Source organism: Hypanus sabinus, chromosome 10 (assembly GCF_030144855.1).
Source record: "Hypanus sabinus isolate sHypSab1 chromosome 10, sHypSab1.hap1, whole genome shotgun sequence".
In the NCBI taxonomy this organism is placed as follows: domain Eukaryota; kingdom Metazoa; phylum Chordata; class Chondrichthyes; order Myliobatiformes; family Dasyatidae; genus Hypanus; species Hypanus sabinus.
The window spans coordinates 81,053,066-81,077,960 of NC_082715.1; the positions used below are offsets into that span (position 1 = coordinate 81,053,066).

Genomic DNA, 24,895 nt, shown 5'->3' on the forward strand with positions numbered 1-24,895 from the left:
CTGGGGGCAGCTGCAGCTGTTGCCATGTTTCTGGCACCAAGGTAAAATGTCCTAACCCATACACCTTTGGACTGTAGGAGGGAATCCGGGCACCTGGAGGAAAATCGTGCCGGAATGGGGAGAGCATACTAACTCCTTACAGACTGCAATGGGGATTGACCTCTGATCGCTAGTGCTGTAATAGTGTTACGCTAACTACTACGGAACCATGTCATGCCATAGCAGGAATGTCTCAAAGCAGAGGCCATAGATTAAGGTGAGGGGCTGGGAATTTTTTTCACCAGAAGGTGGTTGGAATGTGAAATACACTGCCCGAGAGGGTGGGTGAGGCAGAAACTCTCACAATATTTAAGAAATATGTAGACACGCAATTGAATTATTAAGGATTAAAAGGCTATGGGGCAAGTTTTGGAAAATGGGATTACTATCAATAAGTACTCAATGGTTGGTTTGAATTTGTTACACCGAAGGGCCCATTTCTGCACTGTATGATTGCTTGGCAAATACTGTGACTATAGAACAGGCCACTATGTCTGAATATCTATTTGACTTTCCATTTTCTTTCCACCATTTGCAAGGAATGTAAGGGAATGTGATGGAATAATTGCTGGAATGAATAAATGCACTCCAATAACAAGCAAAACCTTGACATTGTTCAGACCAAAGTAGATTGCTTCATTGCCACCTGTCCATGACTCTTTAGGTGGAATCTGTGTTTGGTTCTTTAATTATAATTGTTAGGTGCTATCAAGCTGCAACCATGTAATCAGGGAACATAACCAGCACAGTTTATACCAAGTAGTGATCTCTTTGTGAATTATGGCAGACTGTAAATACAATGGACTAGAATAATTAGGTTAGACATCAAAAGAAAAATATATGTTAGGCATTTCTGATTTATGTTTTTTCAAGTACTTTTTCAATTTGTCTTGTCCTGTAAGTCTGTATTTTTCTCTTTGATACTTGCTTTCTATGACTTACTAATTTTTAAGACACTTGCAATCCCTTGTCAAGCAAGGGACAAAATAGCTTGGAAATAGTTTAGTTCGATGGGCCTCAAAGAGGAAGACAGAAACTTAATTGGATTAAAGCTCTCCACGTTCTCAACAAATGATCTGACCAGTTCTCGTCCATCACTGACTGGTAGAACTGGTCCTCACCTCAGTTTCTCTTTTGGCTTCTTCCACTTCCTTCAAACTCAAGGGGTAGCCGTGCCTGAATAGTCCATGTTCCAAGCCTTCCCTAATAATGCTCCCAAACTCTTTCTGCACCACATTGTTGATTGCATTGGTGCTGCATCATGTACTCATGATGAGCTGGTCAATTTAGTCAACTTTGCCTCCACTTCCAACTACCCTTAAATTCATTTGGCTTATTTCTGTTACCTCCCTCCCCTTTCTCGATCTCTCTGTCTCCATCTCTGAAGACAAACTGTCTACCAATATCTTTCATAAAAGTACTAATTCCAGTTGCTATCTTGACTAATCCCTTTCCATCGTCCCCTGTAAAAATGCCATTCCCTTTTCTCAGTTTCTTTGTCTCTGCCACATCTGTTCCCAGGATGCGGCATTCCTTTCCAGGATATCAGAGATGTCCTTCAACGAACAGGATTTCCCTTCCACCACTATTGATGGTGCCCTCACCTGCACTTCCCAGACATCCGCACTCACCCCATCTTCCCGCTGCCTTAATAGGGATAGAGTTCTTATCCTCACCTACCATCCTCCACGTCCAATACATAATTCTCCGCATCTTCTGCCATCTTCAACAGGATCCTAAATTAAATTGTAAGTAGGCAAATAGAGAGCAAATGTAGTGAAGTAGTGTTCATAAGTTAGTTCTAGGCTGTTCAGAAATCTGATGGTGGAGGGGAAGAAGCTGCTCTTAAAATGTTGAGCGTGTGTCTTCAGGCTCCCTGATAATAGCAATCTGAAGAGGGCATGTCCTGGGTAATGGAGGTTATTAATGATGGAATTAAATATAAATTGAGTATTTTCTAACCACAGAATTTTTTTTTTCTTTATGTAGGCACTGTAGAGGGTTCCTGAGAATGATCCTGGGAATGATAGGGTTAACATGTGATGAGCATCTGATGTCTTTGGGCCTGTATTAGTTGGAGCTTAGAAGAATGGGGGCAGAGATCTCATTGAAACCTATCAGATATTGAAAGACCTAGATAGAGTGGATGTTTCCTATAGGAGGGGAGTGTCGGAACAGAGGGCACAGCCTCAGAATCCTTAGGACAGAGATGAGGAGGAATTTCTTTATCCAGAGGTGGTATTCATTGCCATAGATATATTTAAAGTGGAGGTTGATAGGTTCTTGATTAGTAAGGGTGTCAAAAGTTAAGGGGAGATTGGGGTTGAGGTGATAATAAATCAGCCATGATGGAATAGTGGAGCAGACTTGATGGGCCAAATGGCCTAATTCTACTCGTGTTATTACTTTATGATTTTACATGAAAGACGCTTAAATAAATATGAAATAGTGAATATATTTGTTAGTTCTTAAGAATGCCAATGAAGGAATATGTGAAAAATATCCAGGGACTAATGCCAGTGTTCTTTGTCAGTTCCTTGATTCTGTCTGCTGTTTACCATAGGAACTTTGGCAGAAAACTGATAGCTCACTATTCTTCAGCTCTTACAGTATTGTAGGCAGAAAAATAGTGTAATATGTTACCTTTAATGTAAATGTGAGGGAATGTATACCAGTGTCAGATTCTTAACTATATTGATAAATTAGGCAACGTTTTGAACAACGTGCTTCAAAAGTAATGAATTTGCACCACTTGTATCTGTCTACTCATGCTTCTAACTTGTATGTCTCTTTCTCGGACCTGTTTGTTATGCAGAGCCTGAAGCTGGCAGTTAGTGAAGGGATTCAAGCAATAGATGACCGTCTGGCAAAAGAAGATGACATCAGAAAGAAAAAGGTGAGTTGTTTAATATAGAGCCACAAGCATGTCACTGAATGGGCTCTATAGGTTTCCAGGCTACACTTGTCAAAAAGTTGGCAAAATAAAATTTTTTAATCTTATTCTGAATTAAAACATTTATACATTTTAGATTCATCTGTTTTTCAAAACTACTTTCAGTTTATTAAGCACTACAAACGATATTCATGTACACTGTAATCCGTCTGCATTTCTTTGCCCATTCTATTCAATTCAAGTTCTGCAGACTCACTGCTTCCTTAACACTATCTCCCCCTTCACCTATCTTTGATATGGTGGTTAGGTCTACTGCACCTATGTAAGATATGAAGTATCCAAGGTTCGTATAGCAAGGATCACAAACAGCAAAGTGATCATAATCATTATCTGTTCAATTGAAGTTGGAAGCTGAATACATTTTGACCTGGAAATCAAAGGGAAAGCCATTAGTTTTCATTGAAATATTTCCTGTGGGATCAATTATACTGATAGAGGGCAGACAGTTTGAGCCAATAATCCAGCAGTCCCTCAGTGCTGAACTGGAATGTTAGACTGGTTTTTAGATAAGCACTATAAGCACTAGGAATCGTATGATCTATTTTACAATGCTTATCTTACACGTACAGCTTTTTGTTGTGTACGTTAGATTATATGTTGAATGAGGTTAAAAGGTTGGCATAAATTGTGGACCGAAGGGTCTGTACTGTGCCGTAATGTTCTATATAGTTCAATAGTTCCATTTAATATCAAAGAATGTATACAATATATAACTTGAAATTCTCTTCTATTGGCCACTAAATCAATAGGGTTAAATTGATTTTATTTTCCCCATTTCCAGCAGCCATAATTTGTTTGACTTATGTTTACCTCATTTCCCACCAGTTGATGCTGAACTTCCACATCCCTTCCATGACAAAAGACTGTTTTCATGGTCCTGACATTTCACCCTAGCAGCCTCTGCATCCACCACATCATCCTTTGATGTTTCTGTCAGCTCCAATGTGATCTTTCCCACCTCCCCCATCCTCTTTCTCTTTTTGCCTGGACCACTTTCTTTGGGACTCCATGGTCTGCTAATCCCTCCCTGCCAACTTCTTATCTCCTGGCACTTCACCTGCACCCAAAGAAGGTGTAACACCTGTCCTTTCAAATTCCCCCTCCCCACTACAATCTGACAACCTAAACAGCCCCTCCAGGTGAGGCAGAGATTTGCAACTATCTCAAGCTTCTTCTTGTTGCATGTCAGTTTAACTCTCCTTCCACCCCCAAAACAGATCTGTCTGTGCTCTGACTTCTCCATTGCTACAGAGAGGCCAAATGTAAATTTTCATTGCCTCACATTCTGCTTGGCTAGCTCACAATCCAATAGAATGAACATCAGGTAACACACACTCCCAGTGCCGTTCTCCCACAAACACTTACTTGACTATCTGTTTTTGCTGCCTTTGTTCGGTTCTTCCTCTCATTCCATCTTCCCATCTTGTTCTATTTGCTCTTCATCCTCTCCCCACCTGGCTCCACAACTCACCTACCACTCCTACCCCTACCTGGATGCACCTCCCTCCTCATCTGGCTCCACCTATTACCTACCAGCCTCCATTCCACCACTTTATGTATTGCTTGCAATCTTTCCTTTTCCCTCATACCTTATGGAGGGACTATCTCAAAATATTGACTTAAACATATTTATCTTCAGATATGTTGCTTGTCCTTCTAGCCTTATGATTTTGTTTCAGATTCCAGCAGACTCTTTTATCTTTGCACAGAGTACATATCTTCAGATGGTCAGACGTGTCTATATGTTGATCAGTCTGAATATCTTTGGATGTTGTTACCCAAAATGTTTAGAATAATGAGTAAGACCACAAGTTATAGGAGCAGACAGGCCTACCGAGTCTGCCAGATCTTAGTCAGAATTTGTTAATTAGTAGAGATCTATACTATGCGAGTAGCCAGACACAGAATGCTGGACCAGAGAGAGTTTCATCCTGTACAGAAACATGTTGCTAATGCAAAGTAATGCTTTAGTTGACTTGGTGGCCTCTTTGTAAAGTAATACCACCTGACCTATAATGTACCAGATGATAGGAGTTGCCAATTACACAGTACCGGAGAGATGGGTTTTACACTGCATCTGATTAAATATAAGCATATTGAGATCTGACTTACTGACCCTAACACATTATTCAAGCTTTATGTACAAAGTAACTACAGCTCTGGACACATTGGCATTAGATTACAAACTCACTGCTTGTGTTCACAAATATTGAGCCAGTGACAAATTTTGATGTATTAAAAAATGAAATTATTTTTCATGTGTTCTCATTCAGATTCCATTAAACTCTATTACTTTGAAACCTTATCTGTATGATTAAACTCCTAGAAGGTATTGGTACCCCATTAGTATTAGACATTGCCTTGGGTCAGGACCTGTGAAAGAACTGAAAGACATGATTGTATATTGATAGCATCTTTCACAACTCTGGGATATTTCATAGAGCACTACAGCAGAGATCCTTCTGCCCATCTTGTCCATGCTGAACTGTCTACCTAGTCTCATTGACCCTTACACCTGGACCACCGACCTCCATATATTTCCCATTCATGTACTTAACCAAACTTCTCTTAAGTGTTGTAATTGAACCCACAGCCACCACTTTTGCTGGCAGCTCGTTCCACGCTTGCACCACCCTCTGAATGAAGAAGTTCCCCTTAAATATGTCACCTTTCACTCTTTGCCTATAACCTCTAGTTCTAGTCTCACCCAACCTCTGGAGAAAGCCTGCATGCATTCACTCTATCTATGCCACTCACAACTTTGTATATCTTTATCAAATTTCCCCGCATTCTCCTATGCTCTGGGGAATAAAGTCATAACCTGTTCAACCTTTCCCTTTAACTCAGGTCAAGTTTATTTCATATTCATTTATAGCCAATGAAATGTAATCACATTTATAATTTAGGAAATGTAGTAGATGGGTTGAGAGCAATGTAATAATAACTAGGTAAAATATTATTAAGGGATAAACTTTAGACAGAACATTGAAGGGAAAGACTCCTGAGCTTTTCTTTTTGCAAGGTACCATGAGATCTTTTATGTTCACATGAATGAGCTGATGGGATGCAAGTTTAATGATCCATACAAAAACCAGTCCTTTAAAGAGCAACACATCTTGAGTTCTGCATTAGTGTCAGTCTAGATTATGTGCTTGTTGAGCCAAACTCTTGACTCAAAAGGAACATAGCCACCCACAGAGCTGCATTGTTAATACCGGTAGATTGATCATAAATTAGAGATGTAGAATATCTATTAATATAGACAGTTTCGGTAATTGACTTGATTCTTTTTCAGCAATCCCATCTTTGAAGGTCAGCATTTTACTCCATTTGTAAATTGCAGAAAACCAAATGAGAATTGGAATCTTTGAATCTTGATGACTAGAAGTTACTTGAACATCAAAAAAAATCAGTAATAAAGATCTTTGCTTTACGTATGTCTCCCTTTGCAGATGTGTGTCTTAAGATTGCTTCAAGTAATACGATCAGTGGAGAAAATTGAAAAGATCCTCCACTCTCAGTCATCCAAAGACGTTTCTCCCTTGGAAACAAGTAGGTAAGTGCTAGTTTCTCAAGTCATCACAATCATGCATGTGTTAAAGTAGTATAGTGCAGTGGCATGTTGGTTTTGTGTATGGTCTGCTGGCAAGAAAATTCCAAGAAGTCCAATGTGCTCCTAAGTTTTAGTGCACAATAGAGCAAGCCTGGTAAACACTGGTCTTTCCTACAATATTACTGAAATGAGGAGTTGGCAATGCAAATTGGAAGTGAGCCAGTGTACCTATCTAACTGCAAAAATCTACCTCTGACATCCACCCTGTACTTTCAGGATTCAAAAATAGTTTATTTTCATTCTTCATTACACAAGTGTAGAGGAGAACAAAATGATTGTTACTCTCGATCTGATGCTGCATAAAAAACAAAATAAATATAAATATTAAAAACAATCCTGTAAAACATAATGCACAAGTAAGTGATTATGGCTGTAGATGCATAATATTAACATTAGCTTATATACATAAACTGATTTTATTTTACACCAAGTGATGCTAGAAGCAAGAATATCAGAACATAAAGTAGCTGTCAGGAAATGATAAAGTGACTAAGTAAGTCTTGGCAAGAGGAATTATTCTAGGTAGCTGCAGAGCATATGAAAACACCTAGGGCTTCCAATTACCTTAAAATAATGCCCTCTCATGGACCCTTGGAGAGAAAAATACAAATGTCAGGCACATGATCAGATGGTGGGGCTGAAGGGGGTGAGAATCAGTCATGCAGTTGGGTGGTGGGGAAGAGGAGGTTGGGTAGTGAGAATAATTGAAGACAATTAGTTGGATACAGGTTAGGATGCCACCAATGCGCTGCCTAATTGGAAGGTGTGGTGTGAGCCATATGTTTAGGTTATGGTGGGAGTTCACCCACAGGGTTATGAAGAAGAAGTGACAGATGGTAGTGTAGCAGTTAGTACAATCACATTACAGCACCAGTGATCACTGATTGGGGTTTGATTCCCACCTCTGTAAGGAGTTTGTGCGTTCTCCCCACGAATGCGTGGGTTTCCTCCAGGTGCTCCAGTTTCCTGTCCCATTCCATTGATGTATGGGTTAGGGTTAATAAGTTCTGGGCATGCCATGTTGGCACCAGAGACTATCCCCAGCACAATCCTCACTAATTTCAAAGTTCAAAGTAAATTAATATCAAATACATATATGTCACCATAATTCAACTCCGAGACTCAATTTCTTGCAGGCATACTCAGTCCATAATAGAATGATAACCATAATAGACTCAAAGAAAGACCGTACCATCTTGGACATTCAGCCTGTGTGCTAAAGACATCATATTGTGCAAATACAAAAAAACCAAAATAATAACAAATAAATAAGCAATAAATATCAAAAACATGAGATGAAGAGTCCTTGAAAGTGAGTCTATTAAGTGAAGTGCTTAAATGGTGCATATCACTATATGTTTTGATGTATGCATGACTAATAAAGCTAATCTTTAATAAGATAAATTGGTGATGGAAGAGTGCTAATGAGGATCTAGATTTAACCCCCTTCTCAGCTATATTCCATCCTAGGCTGTAGTGTACAAATAATTAAAATGTCTGATTTAATTTGAAGATATCATTGACTTTAGTATGCTTATGGACGTCTTTTCTTTCTATAGTGCACCCTTAGCTGGTCAGATGCTGGAAAGGATTGGTACGGAGTTTAACCAATTACATTTTCATGCAGTACAAAGCAAGGGAATGCCTCTTTTGGACAAAGTGAGACCTGTAAGTGAGCAATTTTATATCTGGTTTGACAAAATTCAGCAGTGGTTGGGATATCAGAAGGAAACATTCACTTAATTACACAGCTTCTTTATAAAATCAAGCTGATTTCAACCATAAGGAGAATGTTCTGGTTTTATACAGTAGATGCAATTAGTAGAAAACAGTTTTAGGGAATTCTGTTGCATGTAGACAATGGAGATGTAGTCCATAGCACATAGAACATTACAGCTCAGAACAGGCCCTTTGGCCCACCTGTTGTGCCAACCTTTTAACCTACTCTAACTCTGTCCTCCTACACAACCTTCCATTGTTCTATCATCTATGTGTCCATCTAAGCGATGTACCTATGTATCTGCCGCTACCACTGTACCTCGCAGGGTGTTCTGTGTAAAGAACTTACCTCCTTTAGTTTCCTTCAGTTACCTTAAAATCCCACCCCCTTGGTCCAGGCACCAATACCTATTTCTTTGTTTTGAGTGATCACCATCATGTCTACAAACACATTCATTTGTCACCTAAGTGAATGACAAAGTTCCCCTGCAGAATTTCCTCTTGCCCTTTATGATTTTTCACTTTCATTTATTGTTAACCGCTTCTGAAATTATTTTGAGACTCAAGAATCAGGGTTATCTTAATTTAGCAATGATCCTAGAGGTTGGAGGAATCTGGTTTTAGGGAGTCTCATGGGATTTGGCTTTCATTGCCGATAGTCTTTGTGCTGTGACTGATGGTCCAGCTAATTTCTTTTAGCTCTCTAGTACACTGGAATGAAGACCTATCACATACATATCCAGCCTGAAATAAGTAATAGGAATATATATTTTATTCTACTTATATAATAAAAAGGTGCAGAACAATCATTCCACAGTCTTGTAACTCATTTCACTTTCTGATCTGTACCTTAACTATCTGTTTCCATGAGTCTTAATCAATGTTGTGGCCAAACAAAAGCATAACAATTGCATCTTCTGTGTTTTCATTTGACCCCCTGAGAAAGTCTTTAACATTTCTGCTTCCCTTTGTGTGGAGTGATTCCTGATATCATTCCTGACTAAACTATTCCAATGTTAAGCCTAAGTCCCCATTTCTGGGCTCCATTTCCAGAAGAAATAGTTTCTTTCTGTCCCTGGCTTAGCGACTACTTAAACCAAGTTAAGCACCTCAATTTGCTCTTTGCTAGAATATATATGACTAATGTAATTTTGGGTGTATACTTTAAGAATTAAATCACGTGACCAATTATTCTCAATGCACGTATTGTTATCTTTTTAGAGTTGAATGGGCTGGAACCAGAGAGCCTGTCTGAGTGTGGTCATTGAGTAAAAAAGAAATATTCTTTGGTTTAATCAAGTAATTTGTTCATTTAATTTACGGCTAGTAGAAAGTGATGGGCCACCTACCATCATCTTAAGCATATTTTGTCCCTGATTTTTAATGTTCTGATCTTTTAGTATTGCACTTTTTTATTTTCAATCCTGAATTTGAGTAGGTCAGCAGAATTGACATTATGTATGCTACACCTTATCTGCAGCGAATAGCTGGGATCACAGCTATGCTTCAGCAATCTCTGGAAGGACTACTGTTGGAAGGTCTGCAGACTGCCAATGTTGAGATTGTTCGTCCCTGTCTACGGACCTATGCCACCATAGATAAGACAAAGGATGCAGAAGCACTTATTGGCCAAGTACTTGTGAAACCATATGTGGAAGAGGTGAGTGAGTGAGTTATTATTCCAAGTAACTGAGGAAAAGTTTCATATTTCACTGTGAATCTGAGTTTTTTTTACACACACTTCTGTTTCTATGTTAAGCAAAGGAGCTTCTTTGTTTATTTGGAGGTGATAAAGTAGGCCAAGGTCAGCATGGTTTCCTTAAGAGGAACTCTTTAAGGAACTAACAGGCTGGATAGACAAAGGAGAATCAATGGATGTTGTTTACCTGGATTTTCAGAAGGCTTTTGACAAGGTGCCCCACGTGAGGCTGCTTAATGAGGTATGAGCCCATATTATTACAGGAAAGATACTAGCATGAATAGAAGATTGCCTAACTGGCAGGAAGCAAAGAGTCGGAATAAAGGGGCCTATTTCTGGTTGGCTCCCATTGACTAGTGTGTTCCGTAGGGGTCAGTATTGGAACCACTTCTTTTCATATTATATGTCAACGATTTGGATTACCAAATTGATGGCTTTATGGCCAAGTTTGCAGATGATACAAAGATAGGTGGAGGGGTAGATAGTGTTCAAGAAGCAGGGAGTCTGGGGAAGGACTTAGACAGATTGGGAGAATGAGCAAAGAAGTGGGAAATGGAATATAGTGTAGGGAAGTGTATGATCATGCACTTTGGTTCAAGGAATAAATACCTAGATTATTTTCTAAATGGGTAGAAAATTCAAAAATCAGAGGTACAAAGGGACTTGGGATTCCTATTAACTTACATGTTGAGTCAGTGGGAAGGAAGGCAAGTACAATGTTAGCATTCATTTCTAGAAGACTAGAATATAGCAGCAGGGATGTGATGCTGAGGCTTTATAAAACATTGGTCAGATTACACTTGGAGTATTGAGATCAGTTTTGGATCCCTTATCTAAGAAAAGGTGCTCTGGCATTGGAGAAGGCGGAGGAGGATCACATGAATAATTCTGGAAATGAAAGGGTTAATACATTAGCATTTGATGGCTCTGGACCAGTACTTGCTGGAATTTAGAAGAATGAGGGGGATCTCATTGAAACCTATGGAATATTGAAAGGCCTAGATTGATGTAGAGAAGCTGATATGTTCTTTAGATCTTCAGCATAATGTAATTTGGCTGAAGATATTATAAAACAAGGCACTGGCTAGGACAGGAATTCCGTAGTGCTCTCTTCTTCATAGCTTCCACTAGATGATCCTTGGCCGTTGACTCTTGGACCATATGTTCACCCTGACCCACTACCACTGCTGTGTATCCTTCCTGGGAACCACCTTGTACTTCTTCCTCCCCTCCCCTGAACTTCTTTCTCTGACTTCTCATCTTTTTTTCCAGTCCCGATGAAGGGCTTCAGCCTGGCCTGGCCTGCTGAGTTCCTCCAGTATGTTTTGTGTGTGGCTTTGGATTTTCAGCATCTGCAGGTTTTCTCGAGTTGGTGATTATACTACTGGCTAGGAATCTTAAACTAGAGAGCAGAAACAAAAGTACTCAGTTGGACTACATTCCTTTACATAGATTAGTAATCTGTGTGACACATTTCAGAATCCCCAAGCTGTGTGTGTTTAGAGGAGATTCTTACATTTATTTTCGTAATTACCTTTCAAAAGTTTGACACTCAAGTAGAAGATATGATGTTATATGGCAAGTAATGTGTTTATCAGAAGATACTTATAAAGTATCTTTATTTACAAAATTTAATTCCATAGGATTAAAGTGGTTATTTGAATACAAAATTGCCAGAGGAATTTTAGACTTAAGAAAAACAAAGACTACTAAAAGTGTACACATTTTCCAGGGGATGTGTAATCTTGTGATGTGGATTTTAATGTATTTTGGGAAGGGAAGTGGCACCATAAGTTCCATTGTACATTTTTTAGATGTTTTAGAAATAAATGAACATTGGCATGCATGTGCACATTCTTGAGTCACTCCAGGACATGATCTAAAAAGAATTAAGTAGATATTTGACAGGATTTCAAATTTTGAATGCCTCTGGGGAGAGAAAAAATTAGTAATGGAGCAAATTCTCCACAATGACATTTGAAATTTAATTTTGTTCTAACACAAGGTGTGAGTATGGGAGTCTGATGACTGAAAAGGCTGTTTTAAATGGCATACATAGTGCTTAGTTTAATAGAACATTGTCATAAAAATTTAGGAAATCATGTTTTATAAAATAATGCAGTTTATTCCCCATTTCTAGGGTATTGTGTCTGTAAACAAATGTGGTTGTGTTTAATATCTGGGAAGAAGGTGGCATAAAGTGGATAAAGGTGGAAAGGTGTAAGGTTACTCAATTTGAAATAAGGGAAAATTAACATGTGAATTAAGTTAGTAATTTGGAAGGAAAATTCTAGGCTGTTTTTTACTCCAAGGGTGTTGGAGTATGAGGGAGAATATCTCACTGGAAATGCAGGGAAGTACTGCTCCATTCCTGAGGAAGGTTTTGCTTGGTTTGAAAACAAGTCAGCAAAAATATGCTAACTTGAATTTTGGGAGTGAGGGGGTAATATTGCTCATTGTTGCCTGGAGTTTCAAAGAATTAAGGATTATTTAATTGCAATATCCTCAAACATCTTGATTGACAATGAATCAATGAACAGGCTACCGAAAATGTTAGAATTAATGGGTCGAGTCTCAATGTAAGGAGCTGGCAATTCTAGCTGAGTTGAGAAGTGCCTTCACTCAGAGGACCGTGGATGTTTGGAATCCATGATGGTAGTGGGCAGTATGTTCAAACCTGCGTAAGATAATTTTTTGGCAAGAATGGAATTGATTAAGGAATGTGGATCTGAAGTATATTCCATCTGGGTAGCCTCCAACCAGATGGCATGAACATCGATTTCTCCTTCTGGCAAAAAGTTTTTTTCTTCACCCCTCCCCCTTCTATTCCCAACCCTGGCTTTTTACCTCCTCTCACCTGCCTATCACTTCCTCCTGTGTCCTCCCCTCCTTCTCTTTCTCCTGAGGTCCACTCTCCTCTCTGATCAGATTCCTTCTTCTCCAACCCTTTACTTTTCCCACCTACTTGTCTTCACCTATCACCTTCTAGCTTGTATTCCTTCCCCTTCCTCCATCTTCATATTCTGGCATCTTCCTCCTTCTATTTCAGTCCTGGAGAAGGGTGTTCAACACATCAACATTTCTAACGATGCTGTCTGACCTGCTTAGTTCCTCCACCATTTTGTGTGTGTTGCTTTGTAATTCCAGCATCTGCAGGCTTTCTCCTGTTTATTACCTGTTAATGGTGCAGTAAATGCGGCAGAAGAGTAGTGCACTGCACAAATGACCCGGGTTCAATTCTGTAAAGAGTTTGTACGTTTCATCCCATGACAGCATGGGTCTCCGCTGGGTGCTATGGTTTCCTCCCACATTCTAAAGACGTACAGGTTACTAGGTTAATTGGGCACATGGACGTAATTGGGCAGCATGAGTTAGTTGGGACAGAGGACTTGCATATCAAAATAAATTCGAGGAGCTGTATGCCACCGCCTGATTCTGTTTCCTACTTTAAAATGTACTGCCTGAAAGGATGGTGAGAGCAAATTAAAATAATTAGTTCAGATTGGGGAAACAAACAAATCATTGTTTTGTTTCCCCAATCTGAACTAATTCCATTTTTCATCAAGTTGATAGTGTAGAAGACTACAGTACAAAGAGACTCTAGTTTACAAAAGGAATTATCTGTAGATCAAGCAAGATTGCTTATTGAAGTGAAGCAGTTCAGTATTACATTACAACAATTGTAAGAAATCAGAGTCAGGTGTAGTATTACTGGCATTTGTCATCAAATATGTTGTTCTGGGGCATCAGTGCATTGCAATACATAATGAAAACTATAAATTACTCTCTCTCTCTCTCTCTCTCTCTATATATATATATATATATATCTAGATATATAAAATTTAATTAAATTAGTAATGCAAAAAGAGGGCAAAAAATAGTGAGGTAGTGTACATGGGTTCATTGTCCATTCATAAATCTGGGAAGAAGCTGTTCCTAAAATGTTGAGTGTGTGCCTTCATGTTCAAATACCTTCTCCTTGAGGGCATGTTCTGGATGATGGAGGTCCTTCAAAGATGAGGCACATTTATTCATATTTATGGGAAGGATGTGGAAGCTTTAGAGAGGGTGCCGAGGAGGTTTACCAGAATGCTGCCTGGATTATTGGGCATGTCTTATGAGGAATATTTGGTGAGCTAGGGCTTTTCTCTGGAATGAAGAAGGATGAGAGGTGAAGTGATAGAGGTGTACAAGATGATAAGAGCAGAGGTTTTATTTATTTGGTGAAATAGTGGGGCATAGAGCCTTCTGACTCTTTGAGCCCTGCTGCCCCAGCAACCCACGACAAACCCGATAAACCCTAATCTAATCATGGGACAATTTACAATGACTAAACTTCCCTGCTACATCTTTGGACTGTGGAAGGAAATGGGAGGATGTGGAGGAAGCCTACACATCCAACATGGAGCATGTACTTCAAACTCCATAATAGTGTAACACTAATCACTACGCTACCATTGTGCTCAAGTGTGGACAGCTAGGACCTTTTTTCCCAGGAAGGCAATAGCTTACATGAGAAGGTCTAATTTTCAAGTGATTGGAGGGAAGTATAGGGGGAGGGTGTGTCTGAGGTAGGTTTTTTTTACACAGACAGTGGTAGGTGCATGGCATGTGTTGCCGGGGTAGTGGTGGTAGAGGGACATGAAGGGTTAGATATACCTTAGAGTAGGTTAAAAGTTTGGCAGAAAATCATGGGTCGAAGGGCCTGTACTGTACAGTGTTGTATGTCTATGTTTTATTTACAAATTTATTGCCAATAGACATTATAATTAAGGACTAGTGACCTTCCGGACACCATAATTTCTCACTTCCTTATATAACCAATTGTTACTGTTTCATGTAAGGGCACCCAGTAGGTGGCTAGCAAACACCTTGAAAAATATTCCAAAATTCCTGTGGCTTACTGAAGCACATCCTTCGCTGTATCTTTACAGCAAACTTGCTTCTCTTGTCACCATATGTGAGGAAGTTGCATCTGTTTAACTTTATTCTCTTCAGAATGAAGTATTTCCTGAATGTAAAAAGCACATTTGGAGAGCTGATGAAAGTTATCTACTGAATGTGGATCATCAAACAGTACAGTATAGCTCAACTGTTTAACCTATTGTAAAATCAATCTAACCCTTCCTTCCCACATAGCTCTCTATTTTTCTTTCATCCATATGCCTATCTAGAGTCTCTTAACTACTTCTAATGTATTTGTCTCTACTATCACCCATAGTAGCATGTTCCACGCTCCTGCTACTCTCTGTGTGAAAAGCATACCTCTGACACCCCCAAAATATTTTTCTCCAAACACCTTAAAGTTATGCCCCCTTGCCCCCATTTCTGCCCTGGGAAAAAGTCAGGCTATCCACTCAGTCTGTGCCTCTTACCATCTTGTACACCCATATCAAGTCATCTCTCATCCTCCTTTGCTTCAAAGAGAAAAGACCTAACTTGCACAACCTGTCCTCATAAGGTATGCTCCCTGGATGGCCATTTAAGTAGTTTCCTTTAATTTTGGGACTTGATGTCTTGATTCATCTTTAATTATTTTAAAAGTTGCATGGCAACTGGAACATCCCTACATTTGTATGTAATTCTGAAGAATCAGTTTATTTTTTTAAAATGTAGCCATATCATTGGATTCAGTAGCTTGTTATCAACGTTTTTGTTAGCTTAAAAGTTAAGAATATTTCTACTTCCAGGTAATCAGTGAAGAATTTGTGCAATCTCCAGAAAATGGTCTTAAAAAGATGTATAGCAAACTGTTGGACTTCATTCCCAACCATTGTCGCCTCCTCCAAGTGGTGACTGGAGGAGCAATAACTGGGTGAGTTATCTGGAAATAAAATGCTCCTTTGAGTCCTTACATAATTTGGTGAGATGAGCTTCAGAAAAAAAACTGGTGACATAAAATGCTGCAAATGCTAGAATCTGGAGCAATAAACTCTGGATGCTGAATGAACTCAGTCTGCACATTTATTTCTACTACCAAAGTGCATGACCATGCATTTTTCAACATTGTATTTCATTTGCCACTTCCTTGCCTGTTCTCCTAATCTGTCTAAGTCCTTCTGCATCCTACCTGCTTCCTCAACACTACCTGCCCCTCCACCAGTCTTCATATAATCTGCAAACTTGGCAACAAAGTCATCTATTCCATCATCTAAATCATTTATAAACAGCATAAAAACAAGTGGTCCCAACACCGACCCCTGCAGAACACTACTTGTCACTGGCAGCCAACCAGGAAAGGATCCTTTTATTCCCACTCACTGCATCCTACCAATCAGCCAATGCTCTAACCGGTTAGTAACCTTCCTGTAATACCATGGGCTCTTAACTATGTAAGCAGCCTCATGAGTAGCACCTTGTCAAAGGCCTTCTGAAATTCCAAATATATAACATCCACTGCATCCCCATTATCTATCCTACTTGTAATCTCCTCAAGGAATTCCAAGAGGTTCATCAGGCAGAATTTTCCCTGCAGGGAACCATGCTGACTTTGTGCTATCTTATCCTGTGTTACCAAGTACATCATCACCTCATCTTTAACGATTGACTCCTACATCTTCCCAACCACTGAGGTCAGGCTAACTGGTCTATAATTTCCTTTCTGCTGCCTTCCTTCTTTCTTAAAGAGTGGAGTAACATTTGCAATTTTCCAGTCCTCTGGCACTATGCCAGAGTCCAATGATTTTTGAATGATTGTAATACCACCACAATTTCTTAACGCTACCTCTGTCAGAACTCTAGGGTGTAGTTCTTCTGGTCCGGGTGACTTATATACCTTTAGGTCTTTCAGCTTTTTGAGCACCTTTTCTCTTGTAACACTAACTGCACCCACTTCTCTTCCTTCACACATTATAACATCAGACATACTGCTAGTGTCTTCCACAGTGGAGACTGATACAAAATACTCATTTAGTCCTTAGTCAATGGTTTCCAGTTGTTCAAACCAAACATGAGAATGGGGAAGAAATGTGATCTAAGTGACTTTGCCGTGGAATGATTATTATATGGGGATGATTTAAGTATCTCAGAAGCTGCTGATCTCCTGGAGTTTCACATACAAGTCTCTAGAGTTTAGAGAGGATTATGGGAAAAAGGAAAAAACATCCAGTGAGAGGTTGTTCTGTGGGTAAAAATGCCTTGTTAATGAGAGAGGTCAGAGAAAAATGGCCAGACTTGTTCAAGCTGGCAGGAAGGCAACAGCAACTCAAGTAACCAACCATGTGATATGACAGTGTGTGTTAGAACATCTCTGAGCACACAAGACCAGAATCTAAGCTGGTTATGTTTCGACACTAGCAGGATGCAGCACAACAGTTTCTGATAGATGGTTTGATCATTCATGTTGGGGTTAATTCTAACTGCACCATCTTTGTTGCCCTTCTAAACACAGCTTCACATTTTTCACCTCAAACACAATGTGGAAAAAACTAGCCCTATGCAAATCTGGCTTAAATTTCTGCTGTGTTAGCAAAGTTTTGTGTGACTAGAATTAAGCATACCTTCAGTTGCATGCAACAGGAAAATTAATCCTGAACTATGCAAATAGGACTTTTACTCAAATGCCACAAGTAGTCATGGTATGCATACTTATCATAAAAAGATACTCTTTATTCTAATGCCTGACTGCATATATTCTATCTTCCAGTGATAAGAACAAAGTGATTCCAGGATATGATTTTACAGTGAATTCTGTCTGGCCAGAAATGGTGCGAGGTTTAGAGGAAAAATTACCATCATTATTTAACCCTGGCGATCCAGACACATTCCATGAGGTAAGCAGCTATCAACAGCTGTTCATATTTCAGTAGTAAAGAAGAAAGCTTTCATGTACATTTCTGGTTTCTCATTGGCATAAATAGAGTGGGCAGGCAGAGATTTTTTCAAAGAGCAGAAATGCCTAATATGAGGGGACGTTACAGTGTTTGGAGGAAAGTATAGAGGGGATATCAGAGGTAGATATTATACAGTGAATGGTAGGTGTGTGAAATGTGCTGCCAGGGGTGAAAAGGGTTAGATTGGTCTTGGAGAGGGTTAAAGGATCGGCACACCATTGTGGGGTAAAGAATCTGTACTTTGCTGTACTGTTCTATGTTTGATGACTTTGAATGTCCTGAAATGCTTTACAATTGACTTATAGGATTGTCTCGCACTTTTGGGCATCAGGTCCGTGCCAACCAGATCTCCTGGCATCCAATAATGCTAATCCGTTTTGTTCTCCCCACATTCCCATCATCTACTCTGATTCTATTATTCATCCACATTTACTGAGGCAGTTTACAGTGGACAATTAACCTACCAATCCATGGGTTGTGAGAGGAAACTTGTGTTCTTACAGGGAGAAATAACTCTGCATAGTCAACACTGGAGGTTAGGACTGAACAGGCAGTGCTGGAACAGCTGGCTGTAGCAGCACCAGCAGCTACACTCTGCTGCCCTCATTCTCTCTATAGTGTTGTTGCTATTATAATAATGGGAAACATGGCAACTAATTGGTGCTCAGTAATCTTGAGGAACACTTTGCACCTTGTGTCCCACAAGTTGTCATTGTGATACAAGAAGTTGTTCATCAGTTTTAGTGATGTTGATTGGTCATCTGACCATTATGGTCTTTGTTTTATTTCTATTGGAGATGATAGATTTGGCCTTTTGTATTTTAACCTTATAACAATTACAGCACGGAAATAGGCCATCTCGGCCCTTCTAGTCCGTGCTGAATGAATTTTATCTGATCCTACGCTGTAGCATTTCCCCCAGTATTGCCTCGGTAATATGTGAAATTTTGGCTTCAAAGCTGAAATAACAGGACTTTTATCCATTGAGCTAAGGCTCATGTCCATGTAAATGAAAGAAGTTTCAGTGGAATATTCACAGTTGGTTTGTTGAACATTATGCTTATACATCATGGTTCCTCCTAGAATTGCTTAATATGTGATTTTTTTTTAGTCACATATACCTGCTGATATATACAAATAAATGCCTGTTAGACATTAATAAGGATAAGTTTGTTTTATCAGGTAGTAGGATCTTTCCTACAATACAACAGTGTTTCAGTATATCTCACTGGGTATAAAAACAATTTATATATTTTGAAGTTTTGAAGGGCACCACTACACTTATTTCTTGCACTTCTTTTCCTTTTTCTCCTCATTTGTAGTTATCAAGCTTCATCTGCAGTCTTGTGGTGAGACATGTATTGAGATTGTGCGAATGACTTGGGAATCATTTGTGCACCTGTTGTATCCTTGCCTCTGTCTATTATTGTTACTTCATCCGATTAATCTTCCAGCTCTCTGTACTTCTCCTATTCCGTCCTCATTCACATCCCTGCTTTCTATTGCTCCACCATTGATGGGTGTTCTTTAGGGCATTGAGGGCACAAGTCTGTGAAATTCCCTCAATAAGTCTCTTCGTCTTATTCCTTCTTTAAGACCTGGCCTAAAGCTTACCTTTCTGATCTCTTTTGACTTGACCTTGTGGGCATGCTACATTGGTACCAGAAGCTCGGTGACAATTGTAGGCTCTCCAGCGCAATCTCTGTGACTTGATTTGATGCAAACAATGCATTTCACTGTAATTTTGATGTACGTGTGACAAATAAAACTAATCTTTATCTTTATAAACACTGTTTAATATTGTACCAGTGAAGTTCCTGGGTCCTTTTTTTTACTAATTCAAAGTTACTTCATAAATGCAAGTTGTTAGAACCCCCTCTCTAACCATTCCCTATATTAAATGTTGCAGAAATACACAATTACAATGGAGTTTATTAGAAAATTTGAGTGGCAGTGTGCATCTCAAGCAAGTGTTAAAAGACTGCGTTCACACTCAGCATACCAAAGTTTCCATGGCAAATGGAACCTGTCTGTTTATTATCAGATCCGGTAAGTCTGTGTTAGTGGATATTTTCAGTTGAGGGAAATGTCATAAATGAATCTTCTGTTTTCTGCAGACTAATTCTGAACATTTGTAGTGATTTAAGTTAAGGAAATTACATTATATAGAGATATGATATAGGTAATTAAATAACGCATGGTAAAATCAGGTATTTCAGTTTTGAATTGTATGTTTAGCTGATTTTCACAATACGAGTCATATTGTAAAAGTGTATTTGATATGGTTGTCTGTTGTATCCGACAATGTCGGGATTTTTAAAGTGGGAAAGTTGTTGCACTAGGACATTTCTGCTCTCTTGACCTTGGAAGTTCATATATTGTGGTATGAGTGGTTGTTACAACTGGGGCCTTCCTTGGTTTCAGTGGATGATCATGATTGCTTCTGTGCCTCGTCATGTCCTTCGCTTGCCACAGAGCATTGCAAAACCACCTTCCTAGCTGATGGATCTTACAGCTGATCTCATCCATCTAGCCCATCGGAGCTGACTTCACATACTAGGACAGGCATGTATGTTCCTACCTCACTGTGGTATATAAGATTGGTTTAGCCCGCATGTCGAAGTAGTGTATTGGGGTGTGGCCGCTGTTGCATGAAAACAGCTACTTGTAGCCACAGGTGAGAGTTGAGTGTCTGGTGGGGACCAGGGGTAAGTGAGCTGCCCCAGATAGGGCATGACAAGCCCTTTACCTGAGGTGCTGCTGCTCCCTAGACACCCCATACGTGCTTTACTATGTTCTGGGCGCTGCCACTTTGAACAATATATTTACCTCAGTGGTGCGGCAGATAATGCTGTCTATATGGAGTTTCTGTGTTCTCCTTGTAATCGCATGGGCTTCCCCAGGTGCTCGAGTTTTCCTCCACATTTCAAAACTGTAGTTGGTAGATTAATTGGTGACTGTAAATAACTGTAGTGAGGGTGGTCAATAAGGGAATTAAGAGGGAATTGATGGGCAGATGAGAATGAATATGAAATGGGTGGGGAATGGGATGGGAGGGATTGATTTGAGAGCTGTGTCGACAAATTGGGCCTTCTATGACAATTGAATACACAAATATGAATCTTGAAAATCAAACCAGGACTAAAGATCTAGCCATGGTGCTGGATTGCATAAAGGTGATTTCTACAACATCAGAGGTAAGTGTTGTCTATGATTCTGCACAACTATTCAGTGTTTAGAGCGAGGCTCGGCTTTGGTCGGGTTCGGGAGTGAATTTAGTGGGAGAAGGGAGCCCTGACATGTTTATGTTAACGAGTCAGTTACTGTCCAAATGGATTAAGAGAAATGAAGTCTTTGCCGTCAACCAGAAACACTCTCCTGGGTGATTTCTACTGAGTGTGAGCAGAAAGCATCTTTCACCCCAGTAGTGACATATGAAATATCCACCGGAGCAGTGACCTGTCACCGATCTCTCTCAAACAAAAGAAATTCAGTAATTGATGGAAATCTGAGCAACACACACAAAATGCTGGAGGAACTCTACAGGCTGGGCAGTGTCTATGGAGAAAAGAACAGTCAACCTTCAAGATCCCAGTTAATGTATTTTACATCGTGTCATTGGTTCTATCGCTCTTCCCTGTACCACAAAGAGTTAAACTTTCTTCATGCTTGAATGACAGTTTCACTGGAACACTGGAATTTGGAAGAATGAGAGGGGATTTGATTGAAACATATAAGATTATTAAGGGATTGGACACGCTAGAGACAGGAAAAATGTTCCCGATGTTGGGGGAATCCAGAACCAGAGGCCACAGTTTAAGAATAAGGGGTAAACCATTTAGAACAGAGTTCAGGAAAAACTCTTCACCCAGAGAGTTGTGGATTTTTGGAATGCTCTGCCTCAGAAGGCAGTGGAGGCCAATTCTCTGGATGCTTTCAAGAAAGAGTTAGAGCTCTTAAAAATAGCGGAGTCAAGGGATATGGGGAGAAGGCAGGAACAGGGATGATCAGCCATGATCACATTGAATGGCAGTGCTGGCTCGAAGGTCCGAAAGGCCTGCTCCTGCACCTGTTGTCTATTGTCTATTGTCTCTAATTGCTGGAGTATGGATGTGAACTAATCAAGGCTATTTCCACAAAGAACAGTGAAAAATCATAAACAAGTCCTCAAAAGGTTAAAGAAGGTTGTAGTCAATTGAAATGAGCAAGGCTGAGATAGATTTTCTTTTTAATTAGACAGTGTTATTAGGATTGCATAACCATAGTACATAGAACGGTACAGTATAGAAAAAGGCCCTATGGCCCACAAGATTGCACTGAACCAAATAAATTACTATTTTAAAAATAATTTGGGTCAGTACATCATGGGTCAAAGGGCCTGTACTGAGCTGCACTGTTCTATGTTCTGTGCATGTTTTAAAAGACTACTAAATTAGTCCCTTCTGGCTACACAAGTCTATATCCTTCCATTATTTACACTTTAATATGCTTATCTAAGAGTCTCTGAAAATTCACTGTTGTATTTGTCTCCGCTGCTACCCCTGCCAGTGCATTCAAGTAATTTAAGATTTTTAATGTTACTTCCTGTCCTTAAGTGTAAAGGAGCACAGAATTAATCCGGGTCCGATGCAGCACAAAAAATAACACAATTAGACAAAGAACACAATAATAAAAAAAACCACAGCAAGTATTCTGTAAGTACATAAGGATAGCTTATTTATGTAACCCTCAGGTTCAGCCAGTATATGTTCGTCTAGGGAAAGACAGCTTCTGGCCCCACCAAACTGAGAAATCTTGTTTTTGTGGATGCTGCGTGTTGTGTTGCCTGGTTACAAATCCGAACCACAAAATATCAGACGGTACACCATATGCAATTAAATGATTGTACTTCTTAAATCTTAATTTGAGTATAGGGTTAGTAAAGAAAATAAAAAGAAAAAGGGCCCATTTTGAGGAAAAAAAGTCAAATATGCATGTTGGAGTTTACTGATAAGGCCATTTGTCCACCATCAACCTCCTCAGAGTGTCGCTGACCTTCGGACCCTCGCTCCCCGTCCAATCCGTCCAGTGGCCTACCTGCTCTTTCCACACGCATCTTCTCTCTTCATCTCTCGCCGACAAAAGACCGCAAAATCCCTGCTCCCAGACTCACAAGAACAATATCCTGCTCATTGGCTAACATACATTCCAAAGGCCCCGTTATCTCTAGTCATAATGCAAATATTGCTGCTACAGAGAAACCATGACCTTAGCAGTGGAACATTACAGAGCAGCCATTACGTTAGCAGTGAAACCTTACAGCGTGTTACATTTACATAGATTAATTGTACGTCCATAAAGTGATGGTAGGCACAGGAGTGTCTGTACATAAGGTGACTGGCAGGAAATGATAAAGTAGTGGTGGTTGGGGTGTGGAGGGGTGGGTTAGTGGGTGGAGATGTTGATCAGCTTTATTGCTTGGGGAAAGTAACAGTTTTTGAGTCTGGCAATCACCACTCTGTGTGTGTAAAAAGAAAAAAAAAACTTACCCTGCATATTTCCTTTGAACTTACCCCTTATAATCTAGTACTGTACTGGAGTTTTTGACCCTGGGAAAAGGAAACCAGCCCTGTATTTTATCTGAGCTCCTTGTAAACTTAGAAATCAGATTTTCCCTCTGCCTTCACAGCTCCAGAGTAAAGAATTTATAGATCAGCTACTATCTAATCGAATGGCAGAAGGTAAAGGTTTCCTCTGCTCACATGTTAAGAATGGGTGTTAAGAGTGTTAAGAATACATTCTTCGGCTTGCACTTTAATAAACAGCAGGAAACTTGTCAATATGAAAAATATGGAATGAAAGAAAAACCTGACCACTGTCAAAAAGCATGTATAAACTGAATATTTTTTCATGTCTTTTTCATTGAGTCATTACACAGTTCAAGAAACATTTGATCTTTTGGCTATTTCTGTTTTATCTAATCTTTTCATAGATTCAAAGAAATTGCAGGAAATTTGGAGGCTTCTTTGTATGAAGGTTTGAAGGAAGCACCAGGTAATTACTTTTGTTCCAACAGAAGTATTTTAAATGAAGAGTAAATGGAGTCAACCTCCTCAAAACATAACAAAACCAGTTCAAAAGTTTGTACTAACAATGTTTGATTTATTTGACTTAGATGGAAACGAGTTCAGGCTTCAGGTTACTTGCATTTTGTGGCAGAACCTTATGAAATGCTGGGATGATCGTGTCTACCTTCCTCCACTGGCTTACCGTTTCTGGAAACTGACACTGCAATTGCTAGCACGTTACGTTAAGTGGGTGGACGAGGTGAGTGGCCCTTTTCTTTACCCCTTCAAATTCCTGGAATTGCAGAAAATTTAATGCAGGAGCTTGAAGCCATCCTTGACATTCTCTTCCCCTCTGCCATCTAATTTCTGAACAGACATTGAACCCATGAACACTACCTCACTATTTTTATTTTGTTTTCTTTCTGCACTAATTTAATTTATATATAGAAAATAGTAAGAATAATATTGTAGTAATAATATAATAGTAAGAATATTGCACTGTATTGCTGCTGCAAATTTCACGACATATGTCAGTGATGATAAACCTGATTCAGATTCTGATTTGCAAACATCCTGTTAACTTGCCACATTGTTATGATAGTTCAGATTGGCAGTGTTCTTGACGGAGGAATTAAGTTACTCAATTTAAATGTAAATATGGTTAGTCATTTATTGACACGAGCATCTGATACTCAAATTTTTGAATTGACCAGCTGGTTGTTTAAATTCTGTGAAGATCCAGTGACTGCTTTTGCAATTTCCTATCAGTCCACACTTACACTAAAGCAATAACTTAGATTTACATGGCACCTGTAGAATATCCTTAGACAAATAGTTTGATCTTGAATTACTTGTTGAGAATAAGGAAAACAAAAATGATTTATTCATTTGTTGAATGGGTGTGGATGTTGTGGAAGTTGCCCATGAGTCTGCCATTTCAGAGCAAGACAACCACATTAGTGGTTTCTAGTTGCCTGTATTCCACACTGGGTA

At 39.4% G+C, this 24,895-nt stretch overlaps 1 protein-coding gene across 1 annotated transcript in view; it reads left to right on the forward strand.

Annotated features, from left to right (window-relative positions):
• The window catches only part of cog2 (component of oligomeric golgi complex 2), a 67,326-nt gene that overhangs the window by 6,051 nt on the left and 36,380 nt on the right, over nt 1-24,895 (forward strand). The window contains exons 4-12 of the mRNA XM_059982219.1: nt 2,855-2,935; nt 6,445-6,548; nt 8,165-8,273; nt 9,805-9,984; nt 15,714-15,838; nt 17,669-17,795; nt 19,765-19,904; nt 23,827-23,888; nt 24,010-24,161. Coding sequence (XP_059838202.1) covers nt 2,855-2,935; nt 6,445-6,548; nt 8,165-8,273; nt 9,805-9,984; nt 15,714-15,838; nt 17,669-17,795; nt 19,765-19,904; nt 23,827-23,888; nt 24,010-24,161 — 1,080 coding nt within the window. The remainder of the gene's footprint in view (nt 1-2,854; nt 2,936-6,444; nt 6,549-8,164; nt 8,274-9,804; nt 9,985-15,713; nt 15,839-17,668; nt 17,796-19,764; nt 19,905-23,826; nt 23,889-24,009; nt 24,162-24,895) is intronic.